The 26,127-nt window shown below is 34.0% G+C and overlaps 2 protein-coding genes across 4 annotated transcripts; one reads left to right on the forward strand and one right to left on the reverse strand.

Annotated features, from left to right (window-relative positions):
• The first annotated feature begins 510 nt into the window (after nucleotides 1-510).
• On the forward strand, nucleotides 511-6,896 carry LOC143470924 (aarF domain-containing protein kinase 1-like). Of its 2 annotated transcripts, XM_076969217.1 has the most exons (11): nucleotides 511-1,101; nucleotides 1,445-1,687; nucleotides 3,507-3,683; nucleotides 4,627-4,829; nucleotides 4,954-5,101; nucleotides 5,181-5,305; nucleotides 5,551-5,763; nucleotides 5,850-6,008; nucleotides 6,137-6,278; nucleotides 6,352-6,540; nucleotides 6,653-6,896. In XM_076969217.1, exons 2-11 carry the CDS (start codon nucleotides 1,472-1,474, stop codon nucleotides 6,767-6,769), a joined length of 1,689 nt encoding a protein of 562 aa, XP_076825332.1. In that variant the 5' UTR covers nucleotides 511-1,101; nucleotides 1,445-1,471; the 3' UTR covers nucleotides 6,770-6,896. The 2 variants fall into 2 exon arrangements, with proteins under 2 accessions (XP_076825332.1, XP_076825333.1); XM_076969218.1 differs by lacking the exon at nucleotides 511-1,101 and having other exon boundaries at nucleotides 1,544-1,698.
• Nucleotides 6,897-9,144: 2,248 nt separating this feature from the next.
• On the reverse strand, nucleotides 9,145-25,524 carry LOC143470460 (uncharacterized). 2 transcript variants are annotated; one of them, XM_076968610.1, is made up of 26 exons: nucleotides 25,302-25,524; nucleotides 23,723-23,841; nucleotides 22,858-22,935; nucleotides 21,424-21,480; nucleotides 21,252-21,323; nucleotides 19,274-19,361; nucleotides 18,813-18,954; nucleotides 18,250-18,392; nucleotides 17,792-17,907; nucleotides 17,512-17,645; nucleotides 17,129-17,345; nucleotides 16,609-16,689; nucleotides 16,303-16,442; nucleotides 16,022-16,180; nucleotides 15,459-15,916; nucleotides 15,041-15,363; nucleotides 12,906-13,159; nucleotides 12,643-12,816; nucleotides 12,365-12,560; nucleotides 11,107-11,250; nucleotides 10,667-10,810; nucleotides 10,215-10,384; nucleotides 10,019-10,126; nucleotides 9,673-9,926; nucleotides 9,495-9,595; nucleotides 9,145-9,370 (listed from the first exon to the last, which is right to left on the reverse strand). In XM_076968610.1, the coding sequence occupies exons 1-26, from the start codon at nucleotides 25,414-25,416 to the stop codon at nucleotides 9,218-9,220; spliced, it is 4,140 nt and encodes a 1,379-aa protein (XP_076824725.1). In that variant the 5' UTR covers nucleotides 25,417-25,524; the 3' UTR covers nucleotides 9,145-9,217. The 2 variants fall into 2 exon arrangements, with proteins under 2 accessions (XP_076824725.1, XP_076824724.1); XM_076968609.1 differs by having other exon boundaries at nucleotides 21,252-21,326.
• Nucleotides 25,525-26,127: the final 603 nt, after the last annotated feature.

Genomic DNA, 26,127 nt, shown 5'->3' on the forward strand with positions numbered 1-26,127 from the left:
CTGTGCGTGCACGTTAAACGTGCACGCGTCGATGTGTTTGTGTGTGTTTGGCAATCCGAGCGCTTGTGACTATTTAAAAATAACAGAAACAAAGGGAGCGACCGCTTAACTGGTTTACTTTAAGTTGATGCGAAACCACGGTGAGGAGAAAGAAAGAAATAAAAGTCGCACCCCTGCTTAATTGAAGAGGCAAAGAGACGCGGTGTTCCAAAGATACGCATACATAACAACTCTATACAAGCAGATTCAAGCGTCAAACGGAAAGGAGTATAGCTCACTTTATTCGTTAAAGCTGTTCGCTCGCGGCATGATGTGCACATTGTATTTCAAGAGAAAAATACAAAATCGATAGGTGCTCAGGTTATTTTGCTGAAAAGGCAGACGCTTGTATCTCGCGATACGTGAAAACCGCAGACAGATGGCGGCGTATCTGTTCTGTAGTTTACAACTCAATGCAATATTTTCTTTTGATAGCGTTGAAGCGGTGAAGTCTAGCGTTTCTAGCTACTCGTGAGTGTGTGTTCGTGATGTAAGTTAGCTTGTCACGAGACATCACGAATTAAGAGAGAAGAATATCAGCGATCGATTGAGTTTCTGTGAAAGACGACTGTGTGAATATAGACTAATGTTGATTTGGATTACCTACCAGTACTGCATGAGAACAGATACCGCTACAGCAATGGTATATGATACAGTTTTCGTTCCGTTTTGTAGCCTTATAGGCTACGCCTTACGATACGTGATTTGGTGATTAGATGTTGTTGTTTTTGGTTTTATAGATCTATTGATAATATTACAGATTTTTGCTATTTTGTAATATGATACCTAGTTAACTTATTGCTGCCAAAAAGAATTGAAGTCTAACTGTCCAAGTTTAACAAAGAACACAGGACTGTGTTACATTCAAAATTTTTCATAGTCTATGGTAGGCTATATAATCCTAACTCTTTCATTGTAAGTTGGCCGTAAGTTTTATTTCCAATCTCAACCATGTTACCATTTTCAGGATTTTTGTTGTAACTTGTATCTAAGTCTATAGTAATATGACTCTGAGATTTTAATGCTTTTGCCAACATATTTAACAAAAACTCAGTAATTTCGGTAAGTCTGGAATTTATCCATAAGCTTTTATAACCAACAGTTTGCTTCTAATATGCTTGGTTTTGATTTTTTTAACAGGATGAAATGTTTAGAAGCCTATGGTTATCGCTGTTTGCTTAACAGTGATATTGCATTGTGCAATACTTTCAAGTTTATTTAATATAATATCATGTACTTAGGCAGTAATATAGCTCCCGGCTGGGAGGTCTAATATTTAAACAGTGTTGTACTGTCGTCTGTATATATAAATCAGTAGAGCTTCTTACATGCAGGTAATCTAGTGCAGTTTGCTTGAAGTAATGATTAATAAAATTACTAATTGTGTTGCTGATGTGGTTTTTAGGATGAATTTTGCATAATTACTCAACTGATGTGGCGAATTGTGAAATGGGTACTTTGGGGAGCACCTGGTTCTCTAGGCGGAGTAATAGCCTTGGATTCACAAGATGTTTTAGATTTAACACACTATCCTATTTTTCGTGCAATTCGAACTGGAATAACAACAGCCTCCATCATATTAGACTACAAATGGTCTCTGTATAAGCTTGAAGTAGACAGCAAAGAATATGAAACAGCTAAATCACAGGTCTGACTGAGGTAAATTTATCAGAAACCAGTAAACGGATTTTATACAAAACCTGCTTACTTTGTACTGTTACTATTCAACTGCATGAAAAGTTTTGGAAAAACATGGCACCATTGTGTTTTCTGTAGAAAAAGACAAATCATACTTTCTAAAGTGGAAATTGAAATTTAATGGCAATATGCAGTACAGTACCATATTTATTTGGATATAAGTCACATCCATGCAAAAGTCACAACTTTAGATTAAAATATGGTACAAAATTTTTCATGTGTATTATGTTGGTTTGGAAATTGTATCTCAAAAAATGGGATTCTTTCTCTCTTTCTCTCTCTTTCTCCCTTGATGTGTCCTGCTCAATTAATGCCTTGACACACTTGAAATTTAAATTGATTTAAAGTTCTTAGTCCAAGTCCCAGAGTGACTTAATTGGCAGTCTGATTGGTTCAGTTTTACTAGGGATGTGCTGCAAAAAATATAATTCTGGTCCATGCCAGTTTGAATATCATAAAGGTTTCCTTGAAGGATTCCCGAATATATGTTTGTGTCAGCACCAAGTGTTAAAATGTCATCCAAAAATTGTCAAATTTTGCCTGCAACGTGTCGTAATCACTAAACAAAGTGCTATGTTTCAAAAGAATGGTTAAATGGTATGATTTGAAAAGCGTTATTGTTCCAAAAGTAAATAAACTTCAGTAAGAAAGTGTAAACTGTGGTTTAGTATACCAGAAAAATAGATCTTTATCAATTAATATATAAGTAATTTATACATACTATGTACGACTATTCATTTTCACCTGTGTTAGTATTTACGACAAAAAGAGGAAATTTGTAAAATACAGGTAGAAAAAATATATCCACAAGCTGGAAATGTGTCAAAAACAATTAGAGAATTCAAAGTAGGCTACCAATATAGAGAACCAACTAGTATATCTCAAAATTTAATTCTTATTTCTGTTTGTTGTGGTGAAGTGCTGGTGGTTAATATATAAAGTTTTTTAGACACGGTAATCTTGACAGCTTGAAAGTTAGTAAACTTTCTGCATAATGCGCTTCATTAGTCACAAAATAGCTGCAAACAGGTACTAAAACTTATGTGTGCGTCTTGTCTGGCCTTCATTTCATATTAAATGTAAGATAAATTTGTTTGCCATATAATCAAATCCAGGCAATTAAACTAATACAGGAATTTCATGCCAATCAGCAATTTATGTTGACTCAATTTATGCAATCAAGCAACAAGACACCAAATTTCATTGATTACAGCGAAACGAATACTAAGTTCTGCGTAGTAGGTCACACATTTTTTGTTCTTATTATCAAAATCTGATGGCAATATTAAATTAGATCAAAACCACTACCTTGATTGTGACAACATCTCTTAACTGTATTTCTATTTTTTTATATATATAGACAGAATTAAAACGCACATAATACCCTATTGGGTATTCCATTACTAGCACCTCATCATTTATGCCAGGTGTTTAAAAAAATATGTTCTAATCTCTAAAATCGCTCACGATTTGCCCACCTCAATGTGTATAGGCCAATAAATTTATTCTTCGTTTTTCAATGTAAACTATTTCTTGCTGTTATTCTGGTATCAGTTCTCGACACTCCTGGTGAGTGACCTAACCGGCTTTCAAGTTGATTCCAAATTTTTTGAAACATAATTTGCTATTGTGTACAATTATTCCAGTAGCAGCATAAAACATTGGCTTTCTTTTTTCCTTCTTTGGTGCAAAAAATTTTTTGTCAATACAAGCTTTTCATCAGGAGTAGGTTTAATTGATAATGTTTTTACATGTTGCCTTAAACACAGACTCATTCAAGATCTGCCAAGAAGATGCTTACGCTCTGTTGGAGAAACCGTGGAACTTACATTAAAGTTGGACAACATCTTGGCGGAATGGATTATTTGTTACCACCAGAATACACTAAGGTGTTAAAAGTTTTACACAGTCAAGCGCCGCAGAGTACCATGCAGGAAATAGAACAGGTATATAGGTAACTATTCTTACTAAAATTTGGCTTGATTCTTTCACTGAATAATAATTAAGCATTGTACATGTATATATCTTATTATTTTAAAATTTTTGGAAATGATCTATATATCTAGTCTTGTGATACTGTAAATAAGCAGAAAGTATAGAAAAAAGTTGCTTATAGCGAGTGTTAAAGATGTGCCAAAATTGCCTTTATTTGGGTTCATGCGAGCAAGAATGCCAAGTATTTTGAACTAAACAAATCTCAGTTATATATGTGTCAGTACCTAATGCAGTTTGCTAGTGTTAACATTCATTTTTGCCTGAATCTAGTGATAGGCTACTATTTAATGAAACTGTTTTATTATGGGTTCTTATTCTTCCATCTCTAGAATGTACGCATTAATTATATCACTACATTGAGCATAATTTTCAAGCTGTGCAGACTGTAAATTTTTTTCAGTACAGTTTTTTGTACAGATACAGTCTTTTTGCAAAAAGTTTTGTACAAAAAACAGGAAGATTGCTAAATACCGAAGCATAACTTCAGTGTGTTATCATCGAAAAGTGACATGTCAGTAGTAATCAAGCAATATTATCAGCATTTTTCAGGTTGCTTACATGTTCTAAATTGCAGGCTGACTATTGTGTTGGCATTTTTAAGTCGCAGAATTCTGTTCACTTAGTTTGCATTCAATTGTACTGTTGCTTTTTATAACTTTTTTGACTTTGACAAAAGTATTTTTTATGTTATGTAATTCTTGCTTTGATATGCTTTTGTTTGGTTAGGCTACTTTATGTGTTTGGGTAACTCTCTTGAAACCCTGGAATGTGCTTGTTAGGCTATGGGACTATTTTAATTGTATACAAACAAGAACGTTTTTGTTAGCCTGTATTAATTGTAAATATTGGATCTTTCCAATATCATTTAGTTGGAATTAATCACTGTTGTTAAAGGTTGTTAAAGAAGACTTGAAACTAAAAAGTTTGGATGAAATATTCACTGATTTCGAAGAAACTCCTTTGGGGACTGCATCACTTGCACAAGTTCATCGGGCCAAATTGAGGCGGGATGGAAGTAGGGTCGCAGTAAAAGTTCAGCATCCTAGTGTTCGTGACCTTGCTCATAAAGATATGAACATGATGGACCGTGCTCTCAGGTAGTCAGAGAGTCTTTTTATCCTAATGTAATGGCAGCAATAAAATGTTATGTTTATGATGTAAGTATAGAATGAAGAGGATATTGTTCTTATTTTATCTGCTTTGTATCTTAACTTTATGCAGATGTGTGAAGCAAGTATTTCCAGACTTTAATCTCATGTGGCTTGGTGAGGAAACAAGGAGAAACTTACCTATTGAACTTGACTTTACCATGGAAGTCAAAAACTGTGAGGAGGCTTCTGCTAATCTCAAATGTTTTAGCTGGGTGAAGGTATGTTTTAGTGCATTCGTGATTGCTATATAAACGTGCTGAATATACATGATGACTATTTTGTATTGCAATTTTTAAGCTTCCAAAAGTTTATCACAAATATTCCACTGATCGTGTTCTTGTAATGGAATACTTCGAGGGAGGTCAAGTCAATGATAAGAAATATTTTAAAGAGCATTCCATCAATTTCAATCGTGTGTCGAGGTAGGTTCTTCATACTGTTTTAAATATAATAAATACTACGCAATGTAAAGGTAGATTCCAGTTCACAATTCAAAAGCTTATGACTATATTTTTGTGATGTTTATTTTCTTATACCTTGTTCTTTGCTGTGTTGCTTTTCTGTGACCCGCATATGTGAAGTGCATATTTGACTATGGTAACCTTTGTAATTGGGTTTGCATATGTTTGCAATGCTTTATACATTTGTGTTATTAACTCTTGCCTAGGTTATTGGGAAAATTATTTAGTGAAATGATATTTGTTCATGGCTTTGTGCATTGCGATCCTCACCCTGGGAATATATTGGTGAGATGGCGACCAAAAAAGCAAACTTCCCTACTTCAAAAAGTGTGGTCCTTTTTTTCAAAAGATTTTGGAGAAGATCTCGAACTTGTATTGCTTGATCATGGTTTATATCGTCGGTTAACTAAGGAATTCAGGTAGAACCTGTTTCACAGTTCAAAGGGTTTGGGGAAAAGCATCAACCACGAATGTTTTAATTATATTTATTTTGTTTTCACTTCAGATATAATTATGCTGGTCTGTGGCAAGCAATAATAAACACAGACGTTAAAGACATGGAAAAATATGCTAGGGCTATTGGAGGTGGAGACCTTTACCCAATCTTGGTCACGATTGTAACTGGTAGAGCGTGGAAGGTGGTGGGGCAAGATGGCATTAAAAAGTAACTGTATTTTTTAGTAAAAACAAAAAAACATTGTTATTGTTAAGTATATTGTATTAAATTTTTGAGGCTATGGGAATACCTAGTTTTACCATCAGAGATTCAGAAGTACAAATTCCTGTTACTAGGGTCAAGTTCTCCAAGCAAGAGGATGATGCCATTAGATCTGGAGTAGGAGGCTTTCTCCCTGACATATCGCAAGTTCTTAGCAACGTTCCCAGTGATATGTTGTTAGTGCTTAAAACAAATGATCATTTACGTGGTTTGGAAGTAAGTACACCAGGTGATATCATGCTCCTAGTGAATATTACTGTCTCTAAATTAAGAATAACATTTTTTCAAGTATGCCTATGGAGTGCGGGGCCATGCTTCAGGCTTCTTAGACATGTCTCGTTGCTGTCTGCGTGCCCTGCGTGATTTGAAACTCGAAATGGCACCTTCCAGCCAACGAAACATCATTTTTCGCATTCAGTGCCATCTTAGGTTGCTTGTAGGTCTTGCCAAAATTTCGTTGTATGAGCTCTTTTTATGGGTGAGGTTTTGATACTTTGGTATAGATTGCATGTTGGTAACTAGATTGTCATCAGTCATTGCCTAATCGTAACTTTTTTAGTAAGGTCTTAATAGCATCATTGTGTTACTAGATACGAGAGTTTTCTGTTGCCAAAAGTAAGTCCGAGCAAAAGTCTCTAAAAGAAACCTTTCAGGACGCTACTGTATGCGAAAGCAACAACTCTTTTTCTGGCGAAGTTTTTGTTTAAATTACCGTTGTTGTATTAATTATTTATTATATTGGTTTATTTCTGTGTTTAGATAATTTCAAAGCTATTGCACGTGCCATTTTTAATTTTGTGGCAAAAAAATATTAAAATTGTTTTCATTAAAGAAGTTTGGTTTTATTCTGCTATGTCCCATTACAGTGCATCTATATTGGATAGTGACCAAGTTTGTTCCTTCAACTAGTGTTCTAAGTTAGAGAAGACGTTTTGGTGAGGAGTTTGGACGCTTTAAATTAGAAGTGTAGATTTGACTAAATTGGATATAACTACCGGTATACTACTTCCAAACTGAATTTTTTGTAATTGAAAACAAAAACAGTCTCTAATTTTTCAAATAAGACATGAGCAAATTGAGATATTATAGACAGAAAATAGGCGTACTAGTAAACTACGTGAAATACCAAAATAAAAATAAAGAACAAACCAAACCCGATGTTATGAGATTTTGTTAAATTTGCTTTCTTACTGGTTGAAATACCTTCTTTATAGGTTATATTTAAATTTTGGTTTATTCAAAATTTTTTTAAATGTTTTTTTTTCAAAATATATTAGTTGTTCTTTTCATGTAGGGGTGGGCAATATCGCAGTGCTATAAAATTCAAGTACATGTTTATACAAATCGGAATTTCTAAATAGCAAATTTGGTTTGGTATGAAAGATCTATATTTGTCCCCGGACTTAGGAAAGTTTTTCCACGTCTTAAACAGGGAACTACTAAATTAGATAATTTCGTAACAGACATGCAATGCATTATGTCTATAAAGTACTAATGCAGATATAACTACGTTAGAAAATTTCAAAAAGTAAAATGTAAAACCGGAAAATACACAACATGAAAACAACAATCGAGAAACGGTGTAAAATTCTTGCATGCATTTTCACACATTGGGTTTTCCAAATAGAAAAGTAAAAATTGGAAACAATTAAATAGAATCCGGAAAACTGCATAGAAACACCTAAACAGGAAATAAGCAAATTTTATTAGTTTAAAGAATAATTTGTCAAAGCTAGTTTCACACAAGGTAATATAAAAGGCGGAATTAAGAAACGATTTGAATTAATGCATTTTGTTCATTTTGTATTTCGATATTTCCAGTTTGCTAATTTCCTATGTAACTTTTCAATTGTTTAATTTTTTTTTCGTTTGGAATTCGTTTTGATTTTTGTAGTGAAATTTCACAGCGCAAGTTGTTTGTTATTTTCATGTTATATGTAATTACGGATTTAACATTTTCTTGTTTGAAATTTTCCAGTTTAGTTAATTTTCTACCGATATTTCTACAGTGGCCTGTATTCTTGTTTATTATCAAAATTAATAGTTCCCTCTTTGGAATATTCAAATGCATTGATTTCGGTTCTGCTACATTCCGTCCGGTTTGACAAATTTTTGTTTTATAAGTAACGCAATTTGTGTATCCATTTTTGCAGCATAAATTGAACGTATCTTTTACAATGTTTTCACGTAAACGTTAGACGAGATTAAGCTTCCTAGCTTCCACACAAAGAAGATCTTACTGCCTTTCTTACAATCTGGAATAGTGCCGTGTTAATTTAATCAATAAGTTACTCTAAAGCACTGTTATTTTAAAAAAGGTCCCTGCAGCAAATAAGGCCCCGAATGTACAAGCTTGCCCTTATATGTTCTGCTCAGAGCAGGGTAGGTTTTTATTCCGATGGGTTTTAGATGTCATTGCCACACTGAATTCATACTGATTTTTGCAGTTTGGCATATATTTGTCCAGTAGATTTGGTAAGAAAAAACTAAAAAGTTTCATTTGTGCACGATGGCACCATCTTATCAATACTTTAATTGTTATGTTTGAAAATTTCGTTAGTTAGTGACATTTTTTGGTACTTTCAAGCATTTTGTAACAACTGCAGCCTTTTTAGAATGGGATGCGTATGACAATTAATTACGAAAAGAAAATTTTAGTATATTTTTCTAGCCTTGTTTATGTGGGTATAGCGGGCAGGCTGAAAATGGCGGTAGTCACAGTGACGGTATCCACTGTTTCCATTTCTGTTGTAACTTTGACAGTTTGGTTACTTTAAACATTAGTACTGTACTGAATAAAATGTAAAAAAATTATCGAAAATTTAGTTAGGATGTTTATTAGTCCATGGAAATGGGATTATTTCGGGATAGGGATCTATGTTGAAAAAAGCTGCTGTTGTAACGGAAATGGAACAGTGCGTGACGTCACATCGATCGAAACTACTTCTACTTTTTATGCAGTGACATTCGTCACAATCGGGGTGTTGCCATGTCAACACAGCTAGCGAGGCATGGTACCAATTCTGTTATCCATGGTCAAACAAAAACCAAGCCTGGTATCTACAACCAAAAATCATGAAAATCGTGTTATAATTTTTATTAAATGAACATTCATGAACTGGAAAAGGCAGTGAAAGGGAAGAAAACGATGAAACTTATTCGCCATTGCTTTCTTTTGTGTCCGTGTCACTATCGCTGTTTTGACCGGTTGTGTCAGTGTCAGTTTGGTCAGCACTGGACAGTAAGGCCATGATCGCATTAAAACGATTCGTAGCTTCCTTCACGGTGCGTTTACACGCTTGTGCCACCTGTGAGAAAAGAATAGCTGAAGTGTGAAACCATAGCGTTGAAAAGCGAATATCTACTCAATTAAACACGTCGACTTAATTACGGGAACACAATTCAAAAACTTTCTGAAACATCACTGATTACTTGATGAAATGCTTGTTCAGTTGGCCCGAGTTGTTTGCAAACACTTAACAGCATTGTGTCTTCCTCGCGATTCCACGGAATTTCGTCATTTTCGTCCGGCACTACAAAAAAAATAAAAATGGTGAAATGCAATTCATCATTCATCAAGTTTCCGTAATGGGTAAACGGGGTTAGATACTTTTCGGCAGTCCAACTTCTGCTTCTAACGACGACTTGGAATGAGAAGGAGTTAAAGGCAAGGATAGACCTTGCGACGAACACTGATCGTTTATTGGGTCAAAAGAAGGAACAGAAATTGAATCATCTGTACTAGCTTGTATGCCCGTTGGAGTAATTGGCCTGTCAACGACGTCCACAAATAGAGCTGGTGTCATGTTGTTTGTCACAGGTGGTTTTCCACCACCCAAGCTCTGTAGACTTGGTGGAATAGTTCTAAACAATAAACATTGAAAAGAATCACTATGACTAAAATATCATTTCTAAACATCCTGTTAGCAGTTCGATAAAAGGTATAAATTCATTACACTGCTGGGAGAGTTGTTGCCGGAATAAGCCGCTTAAACGGGCTGCAGGAAAGAGCATCTTCTGATATAATACCAATATCAGTTGATGCGTTGGTGTCATGATTTATGCTAAAAAAACAAAAAACATTGCTATAGTGGGTTGCAAACAGCCAAACACACAGTAACTGCCCACACATGATAAATTAGAAAAGCTTACTCGTTATTGTCACCCAGTGGGTCTTCCTCTGAATCTGATTTGTTTTCATGATCAGCCACGCTTTTAATTTCGTCAGTTTTGTTGGAAAAGTTCTCACTGGTGCTAGCTTGTGCTTCCTGCCCCTCAGAAAACGGAATGATCACTCGTTCAAATTTGCTTGTCATCGAATCCTGTTATGTTACTCATGGTATCAAAATTTGATGTTGTTTAGTTACCATGTGCTTAGTTTACATTTATTTCTAAATTACCATCACTGTATGGGTGAACAAAAACACAGAAAATCACTACAAACCACACAGAAAATTAATACAAACCTAAAATACCAATATTTCATCACCATAATAGCAAACTTCACCCTGGCTTTTGTTGCTTGAATAATAAGATTTAAGAGAAGCACCACTTATTCTCTAGTAAAGCTCACGATGAGCCGCAGTAATTTTTACTCAAATAACCTTTATAAGATCATCGTTCCAGAAAATCTCCTCACATTCTCCATGAAGCCTACTTTCAGGTGGACGTTCATTATCAAAAAACATGAGGAACTCCTCTTGAAGGTAAGGTTCCGACTTCAGCAATGAAAGAATGGTATTCTTAACCTATTTTATAAAAAAATGCAATGAACCTATAGAGTAAACACTGACAATTAGCTAAAATTAGGAGTTTTATCAAAACTCAAAAACGAATGTGAACAGGAAGTCTTCTCAATTTCACTTTGGCAAAACTATGCGCAAGCACAACATTATAACAAGTCACCACAGGACCTTAACATAAGCTACTTGTAAGAGATGGTTGAAAATACAAACAAATTCCTTAATCTCTTATCAAGTGACAAGTATTATTCGACATTAGAATAAAGATAATGACCCATCAAAACACCAAAGAGTATTCTAACCTCATGTTCATTGAATATGACACAAGATGACATTGAATGAAATGCGTTAAGTATGCGGCCAAGATGTTGAGGATTGTCCTGAAAACGAATTTCCAACTGCCGAAGAAACTTTCTGGCGCGAGCATAAACTTGCTGTTCAGAAAGCTGAAAAGCATTTATTCTGTGACTCTACTGCCCTCTAGAATTTTCGATAACAGTGGAAGATCATTAAATTAAAGTTAAAGGACCAATTAAATTACTTGAGAGAAAATACACTTATTTTCAGCATTTAGTTAACACAGGTGTTTTCTTGTAGGTATTTTTGATGAACTTTGTTCCATCTAAATGATGCAGGTACTATACAATGTAATAATTGCATTAAACCAAGCGCTAGTAATGTCCAATTGTTATAACCATTTAGGCTTGCCACGGTACTACCCTTGGCCTTTTCTAGGCTTGTTTAATAAGTTATCATAGACATAAAATACCATAACCATCTAAACTCATCGAACTAGTATACCAACTTTTATCTTGATCGGAACTTAATTGCTTTACGTGTTTATGTGAATAAAAGGTTCTGAACTAACATATACCACTTTATAGTCCATGAGTCTTAAGGCAAAAATAACGTTTGAGATTTATAGCTTGTAACAACTCACTAACGAAGCCTCGATTGCCATTGTTGTTTACATTGCTATGAATAACTGTGTGACAAATTTGAGATAATGAGAGCTAGACCCTAAAAACACTGAAATTTTGACCTACAAAGCTTCAAGTTATTGATAGTTGTTTACTTGTATTTTAATAGATTGTTCACTGGGAGCAGCAGAGTTGCTACATGCTATCAAAGATTTTAAGCAAAGCGAATTCCAGTTACGGAGCTTTAACTATTATGGCATTTACAGGTACATACAAGGTAGCAAAACAAACTACATGGAGACTGAATATCATGTGCAAAATGACACAACTAACAAGCAGATTAGCAAAGGTATGGAAAGTAAGTATAAGTTAAATTGGAAAGAACTGTACAATAGATACTGTACACATACATTTCATGAAAGGAATAAGATCAAAACAAAAACATTTGAATAAGACCATCATGGGATGCATTAGAACGAACTGTATAATTACCTAAGCATGGAAAGGATACAAGAAATTATTGCTTTGAAGTTGTTTTTTGAGCAAAAGATCTATAAAGGTTTACCTTCACTGAGAGTTTGCCCTCATTACCTAAATGTCTATTCATTGAAAATTTAGTTGCTGTCGCATTCATACTTACCAATCCACACAATTGTGCTTGTTCAGGCAGAAGAAAGGGAGCAAAGCCCTGCAAAAGTTCAGGCCAGGGAGCTAAAAGTTTGGAAAGCTTTTTAAATAAACCTGGAGGGGATTGTGCCGTATCACCATCAAATTCAGAAAAAATTTCCAAAACATTTGTCAACACATTTGGATGATCTTTTAGAACATCTTCCATTCTGTACAACACAGCATATATTACATTCTGTAAGAGTGTTATGTGTGCCAAAGCTAAGTGTTGTCTTTGTAAAATCAGCTTACCGTGTGAGATATCCTTCTGCCAACAGCATTTCCTTTTCTACTCTGCTAGGATCAAGTTGCACAATTGTCTCTTCCTCAAGAAGTTTTACTTTCTGTGCAGACTGAAGCAAACTTCTACTCAGAGGATCACTTGACAATCGTGTTTTTTTCTTACCTGAAAGTCCTGGATGCAACCTATTTCCGAAAAAACAGAGAAATTCAGTTACATACCAAGTAAGCTGAACCACCTCTTATATCTTAAGAGTTAAGTTACAAATAAACACCTGTGCAGTCTTCCACCTAACTTCTTTGATGTGGTTTCCTTTCTCTTTTTCCATTTTGTTTTCAAGTCTCTTTCACTTCGGTCAGCCTGCCTCTTCTGGCCTGACCAGATTTTTTGTTCAGTTAAGGTTTCATCTTCCGATAGATCTTCAACTCCAACTGTATGCTCATCATGCTCATTCTCATCAAAGTCTTCTTCTGTCAATAAGATTTCATCGTCCAAGTCGTCAAAACTTTCTTCAACAACGTTTTTAGACTATAAGATACAGTAAAGATGCCCCTGATAAAATTATACTGCTGGTTAGTATAACTAGTTAGCTCAACATAGATAAGCAATCGCTTCCTCAATTTCCTTATGAACATTTGACATCGTCCTGATCTAATTATTCCAGTCGATTTTTTTTCTCATACTGCAATAGTTGGAAACCTTGCCGTACCATTGGGTTCCTAGTACATTGAGAATGATTGTAGTACTTGTAGTCTAAACGTCTGACTAAAAATGCTTTCTAGTTACTATTTTGGCACTTGCATTTGTTTTATGTATTGCCCAAACCATTTAATTAGGTTCTTATTATGTGACAATTGGATAAAAGGGTCCAATTTAGCAAAACAAATTTTTTGGACTGGAGAGTGTTCTTGATTATATTGAGTACAGTATTACATTATTTATAAAATGCAACATTGTTTAATTAGGGTGCATATTTCAAGTAATACAAATGAAATTAGTTAATCCCATGTGCAATCTGTCAGACATTTTTATGTGACTATACCTTAAGCGTTCAACCATTCTGCTCTAGAAAAAAGATTTACCGTATTTTACGGACCATAAGGCGCAATTTAAATCCTTTTTTTTCCTCATAAATTGATCGTTCGCCTTATAAGCCGGTGCGCCTAATGTATGGATCAAGTAGTACGGTAGGTAGGTCCGAGATCATGTCATCGGTAGGTAGGTTTACGGTAACCCATACTCCTTAAAATACGTTGCGTTCTATAGCCCGGTGTGCCTTATGGCCCTTATGTATGAACAAAAAACTATTCAAAGCAATTTATTGACAGTGCGCCTTATAATCGGGTGCGCTTTATGGTCCGTAAAATACGGTATTGTAACATCGTACTCCACAAAAGTACACTCTTAGTCTAAAAAGGCCACTTGAACTTCAGTAATTACACATTTAGTCTTCAGTTTTATCATACAGAATAATCACAATACAATTGTCAATTGATATATATAATCGCAAAAAAGTTGATATTGTATTGATATAATCTGTATTGAAACATACAATTACGATATGTTACATTTAGCTGCAACAATTTTTCGCGATGTCTTGCTTTTTAGCGCTTTTATCACACTGCGGTTATCACTTAACCACAAATGTTTTCGTTATACAGCTTTGCTCAACATTTTGAGTTCACCATACATAAAGAGATCTTAAATAAAGCACTACTGTACCTTTGTTTTTCCTAACCTTAGCTCCATTTGCATTTTCGTCTTTTTGACAAATAGAAAATGCAAGTTTGGACAAGTTAATTAGCATTTTGTGATGAGTTAATTACTTTGCAATTTGTTTTATGCCAGTTATGGTAGCCCAGCTACGACTTTGACAGAGGATTTACTTGTCACGCAGTAAAAAACATGACCTACAAATATGCTATTAAACACTTTGCTCAACAAAATATACAAATAATGATTTGCTTATTATAATCAAACAACGATAGCAACTGTGAGAAAAAATCTTATACTGCAGTAAAATAAGAACAAGTCGGCACTCTGAAGGTTAACTTTATTTTTGATTTTTCTACACGAGTTTTCGCAAATATAAGCTTGCTTCTTCAGATGTATTAAGAAAAATCTTATGTGACATTCCGCTTTATTCTGTTAAACGTTATGCTGCTTCTGCAACTACCCGATTTCATCTGTATCACCAAGATATTCAATTAAATCAAACTACCTTAATCAATAATTATATGTTATCATAACCTTGGTATATTTTGTAAACACTAAAAAAACTTTCTGTTTCCTTTCCAAGTTTTGATGAGGTTTTTATGCTGTATGGTGTATACTATTTCTTGAACCTTAGCACCATTTAGATAGTTTGTAATACTTGGTACATTGTAAGTCGAATTGTTAGAAACCAACCTGTACTGGAGGTTTCTGCTTCCGTTCAGGAAAGTTGTTTGTGGTTTTTCTTGCTTTTTGATGATTTGACTTGACAATCTTCTTTTTAGTTTTCTTACGAGTTTTCATGGCTGGAATTGTCTGTTTAGTATCATGATTACTGATCATGGTCTTTGAATGAATGTTTTGCGGAGTGATAGGAAATTTTCCAACAGTTGCAGGTTTATTAACTTGAACTAACTGAGGCTGCGTCAAAATAGCAGCAGGAGAGGCTAACACGCCAGTTGGCAAAACAATCGAAAGAGGTTTTTGAGGACTGAAAAGTATACTGGGCTGTTGGAGTACTGCAAAAATAAGAAAATGAGTTAATTAACATGGGCCATTTTAGCCAAGGGGTCAAACAATGTGATACTTATGCCGAAAAACTCACACACATTACCAGAAATGACGGCGGGTTGGACAGTAGGCACTTTTGTTACAGTATTTATGGATGGTTCATTTGTGTGCTTTGTGATATCAATATCCGAATATGTTGACCTTTCACCAAGTAATTTCTCAATATTCCCTGTGCTATTGCGGTTGTTCTGCATATGTTCAGTTTCATGTTGCAGTGCAATTAACCAGTCAGGTAGGTTAGATTTTTTTAGATTCAGAAGATTTTCTGCATTAGTTCCATGTCCAGCATCTGCCTGACAAAGTGCCGGAGTGGATGGAAGCTTCCCTGACTGTCGATACAGTCGAATTGGGTTGTCTCTGCTATAACGTCCTTGTATCTTTACATTCATCATTCGTGATCGAATCTGTTCAGGCTGTTTGCAAGGCATCATATATTGATGGATGAGTATGTGCCAGGGCAAGGCATGTCCTTCCATTTGGGCTATACCAAGTGCCATTAAACTGTAAAGCAATATTGCATATGGGAACTTTGCAAACACGTTTCGAAAGTAGTCAAAAAACAGTCAAGAAAACGTTGGTCTGGTATAAATATGTAATAATAAATACCTATCTTCACTTGAATTGAATGACAATCTTGTGTTGTCTGGAATATTTTCTTGTGGAGCATTTACAGGGAGAAGTTGGCTGAATGCAAACAATGGATTCTTTGCCATTAACTCTCCAACTGCTCTTCGCATGGGCTGTACAAAACGTTGTCTTTCTGTCCTAGAGTTTATCGCCACAAGTTTTAATATGTAGATAACATGACTTAAATACCATGTCAAAATACTACTAATAACATGCCATTGCTAGACACAGCAGGGAGTGGAATAACACACAAACCATACTTGCTCAGCCTTGTAACTGGTTCGCTTTGGGGGATCTCTGTAGAAGCAATCTTCAAAGCCTCTGCTAAACCAGGGACATCAAAATAGGATGAATTTACAACAAAATTTATTCGATCGTGTTGAGAAAGTTGTTGCAACTCCTATAAAGTAAATCAGTGAATTACAAAAGCTGTAACCAAATTTATAAACTAATAATCTAACATAATTAATAATCATGTCCCATAGCTAAGGAAAAGATCATTAACAGAATAACAAAAAGTTTATTTCCAAAATTTATTTAATTATACAATAATTTCAACTTCATACTTTCAAAACAGCATGAGATTCATCAACAATGCTTGAATAACAAGGAATATTGCGAGTTAATATATTGGTTTGAGTTAAAAGCTGAAAAAGTATAAAATTGTGGTTAGAATATTATTGTTAATGACATGGTAGGGAACTGCAATATAACAATATCAACACGAACAGTCAAATATATCACCATATATACAGTAGCTTAAAAATTATAAAAAATATTCTTTATTCAATAAAAACGTTATTCCTTATAAAAACCATTCTTTAACAATTTGATTAAATTCTTTAAAACTTTTGTCTGGTTCCTAAACTGATTTCATTTGAACCTTGGTCCTCCTATGGTGATTTGACTGATCAGTGGTGGCTAGTGTGCACTAAGCGATCGATTCTGATCACCGAGGAAAGCTATCTGATTATGTCAATGCAGTTAAAATTCAAATAGAACCAGGATATGGCATGTAAGTGTAACAGTAACCACCAGTCACCACCAATACTTTATCATTGAACCTGAAGTATCATTTAAACATACCTGAACATGCTGTCTCATCTGAGTAGATAATACGTTCAATTGATGCTTGGTAAATGTTATTGGCTGATTTACTTCATAGTTGGATGCAATGCTTCCACTAGTTTCAGAAAAACCAACATCTTTTTTCCTCTGAGAAGGTATTACCTTTGATTTTCTCAACATGGCTAACTGACTCTTAACAGTGTTAACAGGTTTGACCATTGGCATTGCATAATTCCTGATCATACAAGCAAAAAAGTACATACTGTATTTAATAGTTTTAAACATCAGCTTGGTCATTTCATTTTAAACTGACAAATCAGTATTGAACATTTCGACTAAATCTAGAAAAAGTTCATTTCTAAGTTCTAGCTTTACAAAAATAAAAAATCAACGAAAATAACTTCGAATAGGTGGAATTCGATGGAATAGGAGTTTCGGTAGGTGCGGCAGATGATATTAACTGTCCTTTGAAGTCCAACTCTTCACTATGATTCTCCTCAAGAAGTTCTTTCACTTCTTTTCTTGGAATATGAGTCTAAAGAAAAACTATAAATTATAACTTTATCTCGGTTTTTCAAAAGAATTTTACTGTAATTGTAGTTTTAAGTTTTAATCTAACACTACTAATTAAAAATTATGCTACTAACTACTACTTATAAAAAATCAATTAACAAAATATACTCCATGGTCATTTCTATAATCTTCTTTCTCATTGCATTCTTCGGATTCAGATTGAATAAAGTTGTAATCTGGATCCTGCTCACAATCATCATCTGCAGCATCTGGTGCATCTAATGCTGTACAAGAGATTTTACAAAAAATTATGCGACCCTCCAAATAAATGTTTATCGTTCTTCTGTCTTAATGTAACTTTGTACAATGTTGTCCACCTGGAAGCCACAAGCCTGCTTGGCTGTGTATGTGATATTATCACAGTAAATTCAAGCTGATATGATAAACTCATTTGCCTAGGACTTATTTCAGCTCGAGCCTAAATATTCAATATCTGATGGGCAAATTCCCATGTAATAGGCAATTGGGCATCTGTAAAATATTTTACTTTACAATGTATTAACTTGCGTAGGGTGAAATACTACAGCAGTATAGGACACCATGAAAAAGTTGAGAGAACAACATACCCGTTTCATCAAGCATTAATTCAGCCAACCACTTATGCCAGTCATCATCTCCAGATGGAGTATACATGTCATCTGTAACGTCAGGTGGTTTGAAGGCAGTTTCAATTTCAGCCATGGCGATGTCTAATAATGAGTGTTTGGATCTGCAAAATAAAAACATCCATTATTAAAAACAGTTAAGTGAAGCTCTTACTCAAATATTCCCCTTCTATACACGGTTAACCATACCAAAGCCATCAATAAAGATGTTCATAGTGGCTTTGTTAACAGACTACCTCCCTTGACCAATACCTCCTATTGGTCAGGTGTCTTGTGAGCAATTTAATAAGTGGGTAGTAGGTGACACAACCACATTTTTGAAAATCTTCCAGCCTTTGTAAAAATACAATCCAGGTCTGGTTGAACATAACTTTTGCCATCCCAACTATTTACCATCTTAACTATGGTTAAAGATACATTTCAAAATCAGTGCAATTACTTAAGATGCTAAATGTGCAGGGGATTAAGATATTTTGTCAAATAAGAAGATTGATAAGAATATATCAGAGATGGTTTTAGTTTACCTAGTTCGCTGTGCAATAATTTCTTGATCATGCAGCTCTTGCCGTCTATTAATTGCATCAAGTTCTTTTTGACATTCATCTAAATGCTGTAGAAAAGATTTCTGTGTCTCAGGTTCTGTTTGTTTTAATATGTCGATTTCACCTACAAAAAACATTTTGAGGTGAGAAAATTAGCGTACAACAGAAATTATGCTTAAACATGTTTTAAAACAATAGTTAATAACTATTGATTTAACAGAAATTTTCCAAGTTTGATAAGGGATATATTTAAAGCGATTAAAGACTCCGAAGAATAAAAAGCAATAAATAAATTTTATCCTATTTAAAATGAATTTGCAAAATTAAAATAAACAAAAAGCAATTTTGAATTTTACACAAATTTTCAGGGTTAAAAATATGTGCAGTAAAATTCATTTAACATGAAAGGGTGAAGCATATGTTAGACAACAACTGGTACATACTGCTTATACTTGAACATTCTATGGATGTATCCAGGTCATTGGGAGACTCTTGGGTGTCTTGTGAAATCTCTGCGTCCGCAATATACTCCTAAATAAGTTACATAATTAACTTCAGCGGAAACCACAACACAATGCAAAAATTCATGGTTGAATAACCGATTTTATAGTGATACAAATGTATTGAATTAGCTTAAAAAACATAACTGATGGAACAATTATAAAAAAAAAATTGGAAAACTACTTTTACAAAAACTGCAGGCATTCAAAACCACAAGAAAAGTTCAACAACTGGCAAACAGATTACATTAAACAATTATTGAGCTTGCAACTTTAAGTTTGTTTTGGGGAAACAGAGCTAAAGTTTATACCATTTTGCAAATCATATGGCCACTGGCCACCTGATTAATTTCACACGTGATCTCACTCTTAATGCTAAACATCTGTCTCTACTATTTAGATACCAACGTTAGTTTGTTGACTTCTTTCATAAGCTGAAGTAACAACATAACAAAAAAACAATAAAAAGTTTAACACGTCTAATACAGTATACGTTGACTGCTATAACCATTCAATGTATGTGTTTACCTCTACATATATTTTTTAAGCTGTGATACTAAATGTGAGTGTAAATGCACAGAATCGTGACGTTGAAGTACTGGTATGTATTACCAATTAGGAAGAAATTTCTGTCTCCAAACTATCACACTGTTTTTTACAGAACAAAATGTTTGTTGCAAAGTTGATATATGTGATAGAATTATACACTGGTTATTTGTTTGTGTGCTATTAAAACATCCATATACGCTCTTAAAAAGAACTAAGTTTAAATAAATATAACAGATAAATATTCTCGTAACAATTATTGGTAGGTCTGAACAAAATTTGTCTGGCAGCGAAAAAAATCATAGCCCTGACGGAACATAACAAAAACAATCCATATGCGTTTACAATGTGCAATATAAACTTTGGTTATATTATTATTAGATTTATTGTAGCTCATGTGTGCCTAAGATATGGCTATAAGATGGTATGAATATTCTCTTGCAGAGCAGAGCAACTTTACTAGGTTAACATATTTCAAAGAAATGCATGATTTATATTCTGGTGCTGAACAGACTATAAGTAAGTAATCCCAAAGTATGGTAACAAGAATGATATTTAGGTTAAAATAAAGTACAATATAAACATAGTGTTAGAAATGAATGACAAAAATTCGGTACCGTATTACAATTTCAAGTAAGAAAATGGATAATAGTATTGGTTTAGCAAGAAACTTATGTTTTCTGAAATTTCTATGCAAATCTGGATGATAATATGGACTATGAAGGAAACAGCTTCGGAAATACTAACAGGTAGAAAAAAAGTCTAAGAAAGGTATGTTTTATCATGGTTGACATCACAGGTAATAGCACGTATTTCTTTAACCAGGACAAAAACAATATCATCACATGAAAGTGCAATGGGAATAATAATTTAATGGGATGTAAAGGATTACAAGATAGGGCCTTTTTATCATTGACAAGCGTAATTTCCACAATAAAAGTCAACAGTTGCATCATTGCGCGCAAAATAACAGTATTCTGATTACAATACATTTTATATTTTTTACTATTCCTTGGAAACATTCCAGACAATGCAATTATAGCCAGATGTTGAGAAATATGTTATGGCCGAGACACAGTACTGTATCTTAAGAGTACTGCAGAAGCTCCACTGTATCTAAAAGATGCTAAGAAATTCTATAACTACACCAAGGCGGTTGTTTTGGTCAGCAATGACTCAGCATTGGTTTGTTTGTCAATAAAATGTGCAGGATAGCTCAAAAATTTTACAAAAAACAATCCATTAGATTGTGAGCCGTTCTGGTGGATTTTGCGCACAACAAAATGTGTTTACATTTAAAGTTTTCATAATGTTCATACTTTTTAGGCCTCAGTGCGTATTTTTAAAATATTACAATCTTTATCGATAAACTAACCTTTGTTCCAGGCTGGTATTCTTCATCATCGTCATCTTCTTCTGGCAGCGGAATCTCAGTGAACTTTGCAACCTGCTAAAAATTCTTGCAAAAATCGAAGTGCCACCTTGCAAATTTATTTTTATTTTTTTCTTGTCAGTGATTCACTGCATGCAAGTCTTTTTAATCTTACCTTTTCAAACTCCTTACATCTTTTAGTTGTTACTTTAGAACGAAGGTTTTTGCTTTCCTACAAAACATACATCAAAATCACACACTATTTTGATGTAAGTAAATAGACACAAATATATGTGCACAAAACACTTCTGAAATGGCTTGGCAACTCTCCAGACTTAAACCCAATTGAAAATCTGTGGACTGTAGTTAAACAGAAGGTTTCCATGAACTCATTTCATAAAGTTTGAATCAATTAAAAACTGTATTTACATTAGTGCAAGATGGCAAGTAATTTTATTTTGTGTGAATTTGACGTAAGAACTGTGCTTTCTAGATTATCCGGTATGGTTGGGACAATGTTTTTAGAAATTTATGTGGATAAGCAAAAAAACAACAGATTAATGAATTCTTATAGTTAAGTGACAAAACAATTCCTTTGGGTTTCACGTTGCCTTTTAAATATGAGGCCATCTCAAAATTTTTAGGTAGATTTACTGTTTGAAAATGAACTGCCTGCACAGTAACATTAAAGAAGACAGGCTATATCGAACATACAGTTTATTTATAGCTGTAGGAGACCTGAGGCTCATAGTTATTATTTTACATATTTTACTGTATTGTTACATCATAAAGCCACTCTAACAGGTGACCGGATAACCAAATGCCAATTAAAATTAAAACAATTGGGAAAATCTGAACTATGTGATACATAGGTTCTTACTCCCATCATTCTAACTGCCCTGCGGTAGCATAAGCATGTTTACATTTTCATGGGCTTACAATATACTCAAACACTATATCACTGAAGCTGTAGACTGCACAGAAAGAAAAAATATTAAAATTTATGTTTTTAGTAATGGAATGACTGTCACTGACATGAAGTTTTAGTGCATTGATGACAGTCATTGAGCTTAGTAATATGTGTAAAAACTTAACACAAAAAATTTATGACAAAATCAGAGTGCATATGTAACCAAACTTTTTCTCTACCAGGAACCTTCCCGCTTTACAGCTAGTCACTTAGCTCTTTTTGTCTCATAAACTTTTAATCGCATATCTTAGGTAAAAACATCCATCTTTTCACTACAAAGTTAAAACGTAGACTGCCCTAACTATTGGTCACCAAACTATCGTACCATTCACCATCATCAATCAACGAGGAAAAAGGATTCGCGGGTAGCGTGACATGCTTCGGGGAAAGGTTGTAGGGAACAAAGAAAAACGTGCACGTGTATATAGAACTACAATTTCCTAAAAACGATAACGGTCACAAGTGCCACAACGGTAAAATATTACTACACAACAACAAACTACAACCCAAACTAGTGCCTTAACAGTTGGATTATATAACATAAAAATGTAGTGCATCTTAAAACAAGTGCGTAAAAATAATCCCGTGACACATACACACAAGCCATTACTGTGGATCGGAATGTGAATTTATACTTACTGGTAATGGAGCAGCTGCGTTTTCATTATCAAGGTTGGCTTTAAGTAACCCACGAACATGTTCATCATTTAGCAACTCCTGATGGTTAAAATAATAAGTACATTTAGTGTTATACGACAAGTACAAGCAAAACAACTATTAATCATTACCAAACTGCAGCAATCAGTACAACAAAGGCAGAGATATTCGAACTTCAAAAACAAATTTGAAGAAACATCGATTAACTTTCAAATGTACCAAATGCAAGCACAAACAAAATTTATATCTTTTTTTATGAATTTGTCTGGTGACATGGAGATTGTTTTTCAAACAAAAACATAAAAAAATTTTACTTCCAACAAAGCATCTACACTATAGGTGGACAAGCTGGGACCTGCCAAAGGTTATTGTGCGACCAAAACAGAGTTTCTGTGAAGCTTGACAACAATGTTACGTAATTGCAGTTTTTAGAAATCATAGTAAGTGATCAATCACATTCTACCGACTCGTCAAATTCTTTCAATAACCATAAACCTTATTTTGTGAACAAACGACACCTTACTCTTTTGGTGTTGGTGGATATATTGTCAAATTGAAAAAATTACTGCAACATATGTACGATGTGTTTTGCAAAGAAAAAAACACCGTACACCAACAGCCATAGTTACATAAAAAGTTAATTTTGAATGCTGTGTTCTGCCATAGAATCTTTTGCCATAGAACTTACAAACTGGAACTTGCATACCAATATATATGTATACAACTTAAAGTATCTGTATCATCTTCAACTCAAAAGTTAAATACAAGTTTAAAGTTGTTCAATGATTTCATAAACATCCCAAACTTGTATATCAATAACAAAACTTAACTTATTACAGTATCATACATGGATGATGGTTTTGACATTCCGACGATTAAGTCCATGTTTCTTCAGTTTTTCTTCCAGTTGATTATCAATGTCAAATCCATGCAGCTCTGAACCTGATGAAGTTTCATCATCTGAATCTGGAATACCAACTTGAAAGTCCATCAAAAAAATAACACATGAAAACTGACTTTATTTGCAAAAAATTTTATACTGATAATGCAGCAACACCAATGCTGCTTTTAATTATGTTATGTACTCGTGCGTAGACCTTGTTTTTTTACAAAAGAAGGTCAAAAAATGGGTTGCGACAAAAGGGTTTGACATATATGGATTTAACTTTATAGCAGACAAAACCCATAAAAAACTGTACCAGTAATAAATATAACTGAGTTCATAACTGGGATGAGCCTTTTCATTTTTAATGATTTGATACAAGGTTCTTTTGCAATGAGTTGCTGAAGTTTTCTACTTGTTCTACAAAACAGCATTTGCTAATTAAAGGAAAGAACGTGCTTGGCCATAATCTAAGGAGCAACGAGTGTGTATGACTTTTGGCACATAATATAATCGATGCATTCAGATCCAGCCAATTACAACAAGTTTTTAAATGACAACGACAATTTCAGTTACATGAACAATATGCATTTATTAAACTCAGCAACTGGCACAGGGAGGTAGCTGTCTGGAGTTAGCAAAGTAAATCAATTCTTTTACTGACACACAAGAAAACTGTGTAAAATTTGTTTATATATATATATATATATATATATATTTTATCCAAAATTGGGCTCAGTGTACAATGTGATAAAATTTACAGACAAGGCAGGCATATATATTTTACATCCAATCACTGGCTCCAAAACTGGTGCTAAGCTCAGTAACCTTTTATTTTTCAGGCTGATTCAAGTCATGAGACAGTGTTTTCGGCTTTGTTAGAAACTTTACATGATTGTAAATTCTTAATTTGTTATCAAATTTAGTTAAAATAGCTTTAGCCCATAACTATTTGCTGGTGCCTTTGATTAATAAATACTAATGCAATAATCGCTTTTTACAAAAATAATATGACTACCATGACACATTACTTGGTACGTGACACAATAGAGTTGCTAGATCTTATTCGAAAGACACAAATAAAAATAGTTTAAATTCATATTAATTTAATATTTGGATTTCTGTTTCAGTTGGTACATTCCTACAAAATACTGTAAAATTAATCATTATACAAATATTATAATTAATATACGGTAGAATCTGCTTAACATGACCACAGATAATGAGCACCCGTTTTATATGACCATTTTGATACGGTCCCAAATTTTACCACACAAAATTATGCGTTTAGTTTACTATAACCAGTCTTTGGATATAATGACCATTTTTTCAAGCTTTTATATCATTTTTATCTGTCAATTATGCAACTTGACAGTGGCAATTGTGCCACATGTATTTACAGCTCATCTACTTACATTCACTTTAATGTTGCTGTTTAATTTCAAAGAAATAAATGATGAATTTGAAGTTTTTTTTACTCTAGTCATATCATATATCAGGAACAAAATCAAATTACTTCTACAGGTAATTACAGTATGTTAACCTTCATTTTCTGAAAATGTTTTTTGCTCATTTTCCACAAACGTCTTGGCTTCAGTGTTAGACTTGCTATCCCCTTTGGTGGACATGGAAGCCATCTTATTATTGTCTTCATTCATTGAACAACTTTCACTTGGAAAATATACTTAGGCCATCTAGTTTGCTTTTAATACAAAAACTTCCTACTAAAAGCAAAACTCAATCAACAAAAAAAGCTGAGAAGACAACACAATTTCATATATAGCATTAGACTTTTCAAAGTTTTGGCCACAATCCTGTTTAAGTGAGCATGCTTTGAAGGATGTAGCAAAACCAGTTATTTAAGCTAATTTTCAATTACAACAACTTTAACAACTTTAACAACTTTAAATGGCTCCCACTGGCACTATAGTTAAATAAGAAACAGGATATAGTTTGGCACTCTTAAGGTTAACTTTATATTTTTCGACACGAGCTTTCGCAAGCATAAGCTTGCTTCTTCAGGTGTACTATACTCTATACTGTACAGGTGTACTACTTCAATACGCCTGAAGAAGCAAGCTTATGCTTCGAAAGTTTGTCTCGAAAAATATAAAATTAACCTTAAGAGTGCCAAACTATATCCTGTTTCTTATTTAATTATATACAGGTTAGCACACTCTTTTTGAACGTTGACTGCCAAGTTTTTCTTTGCTTTCTATTGTTAGTTTTCATTCATCGGTGCTGCACAAAATTCGATTGGGATGAAAACATGTCTTCATAAGCTGGCACGGCATTTTTGCTACCATCGATAAAGTTTAGCGAGATCGTCTTATCGGGTCTTCCTCATTGCTGGTTGTGGTCATTCTGCA

Source organism: Clavelina lepadiformis, chromosome 9, assembly GCF_947623445.1.
Source record: "Clavelina lepadiformis chromosome 9, kaClaLepa1.1, whole genome shotgun sequence".
Taxonomy (NCBI): domain Eukaryota; kingdom Metazoa; phylum Chordata; class Ascidiacea; order Aplousobranchia; family Clavelinidae; genus Clavelina; species Clavelina lepadiformis.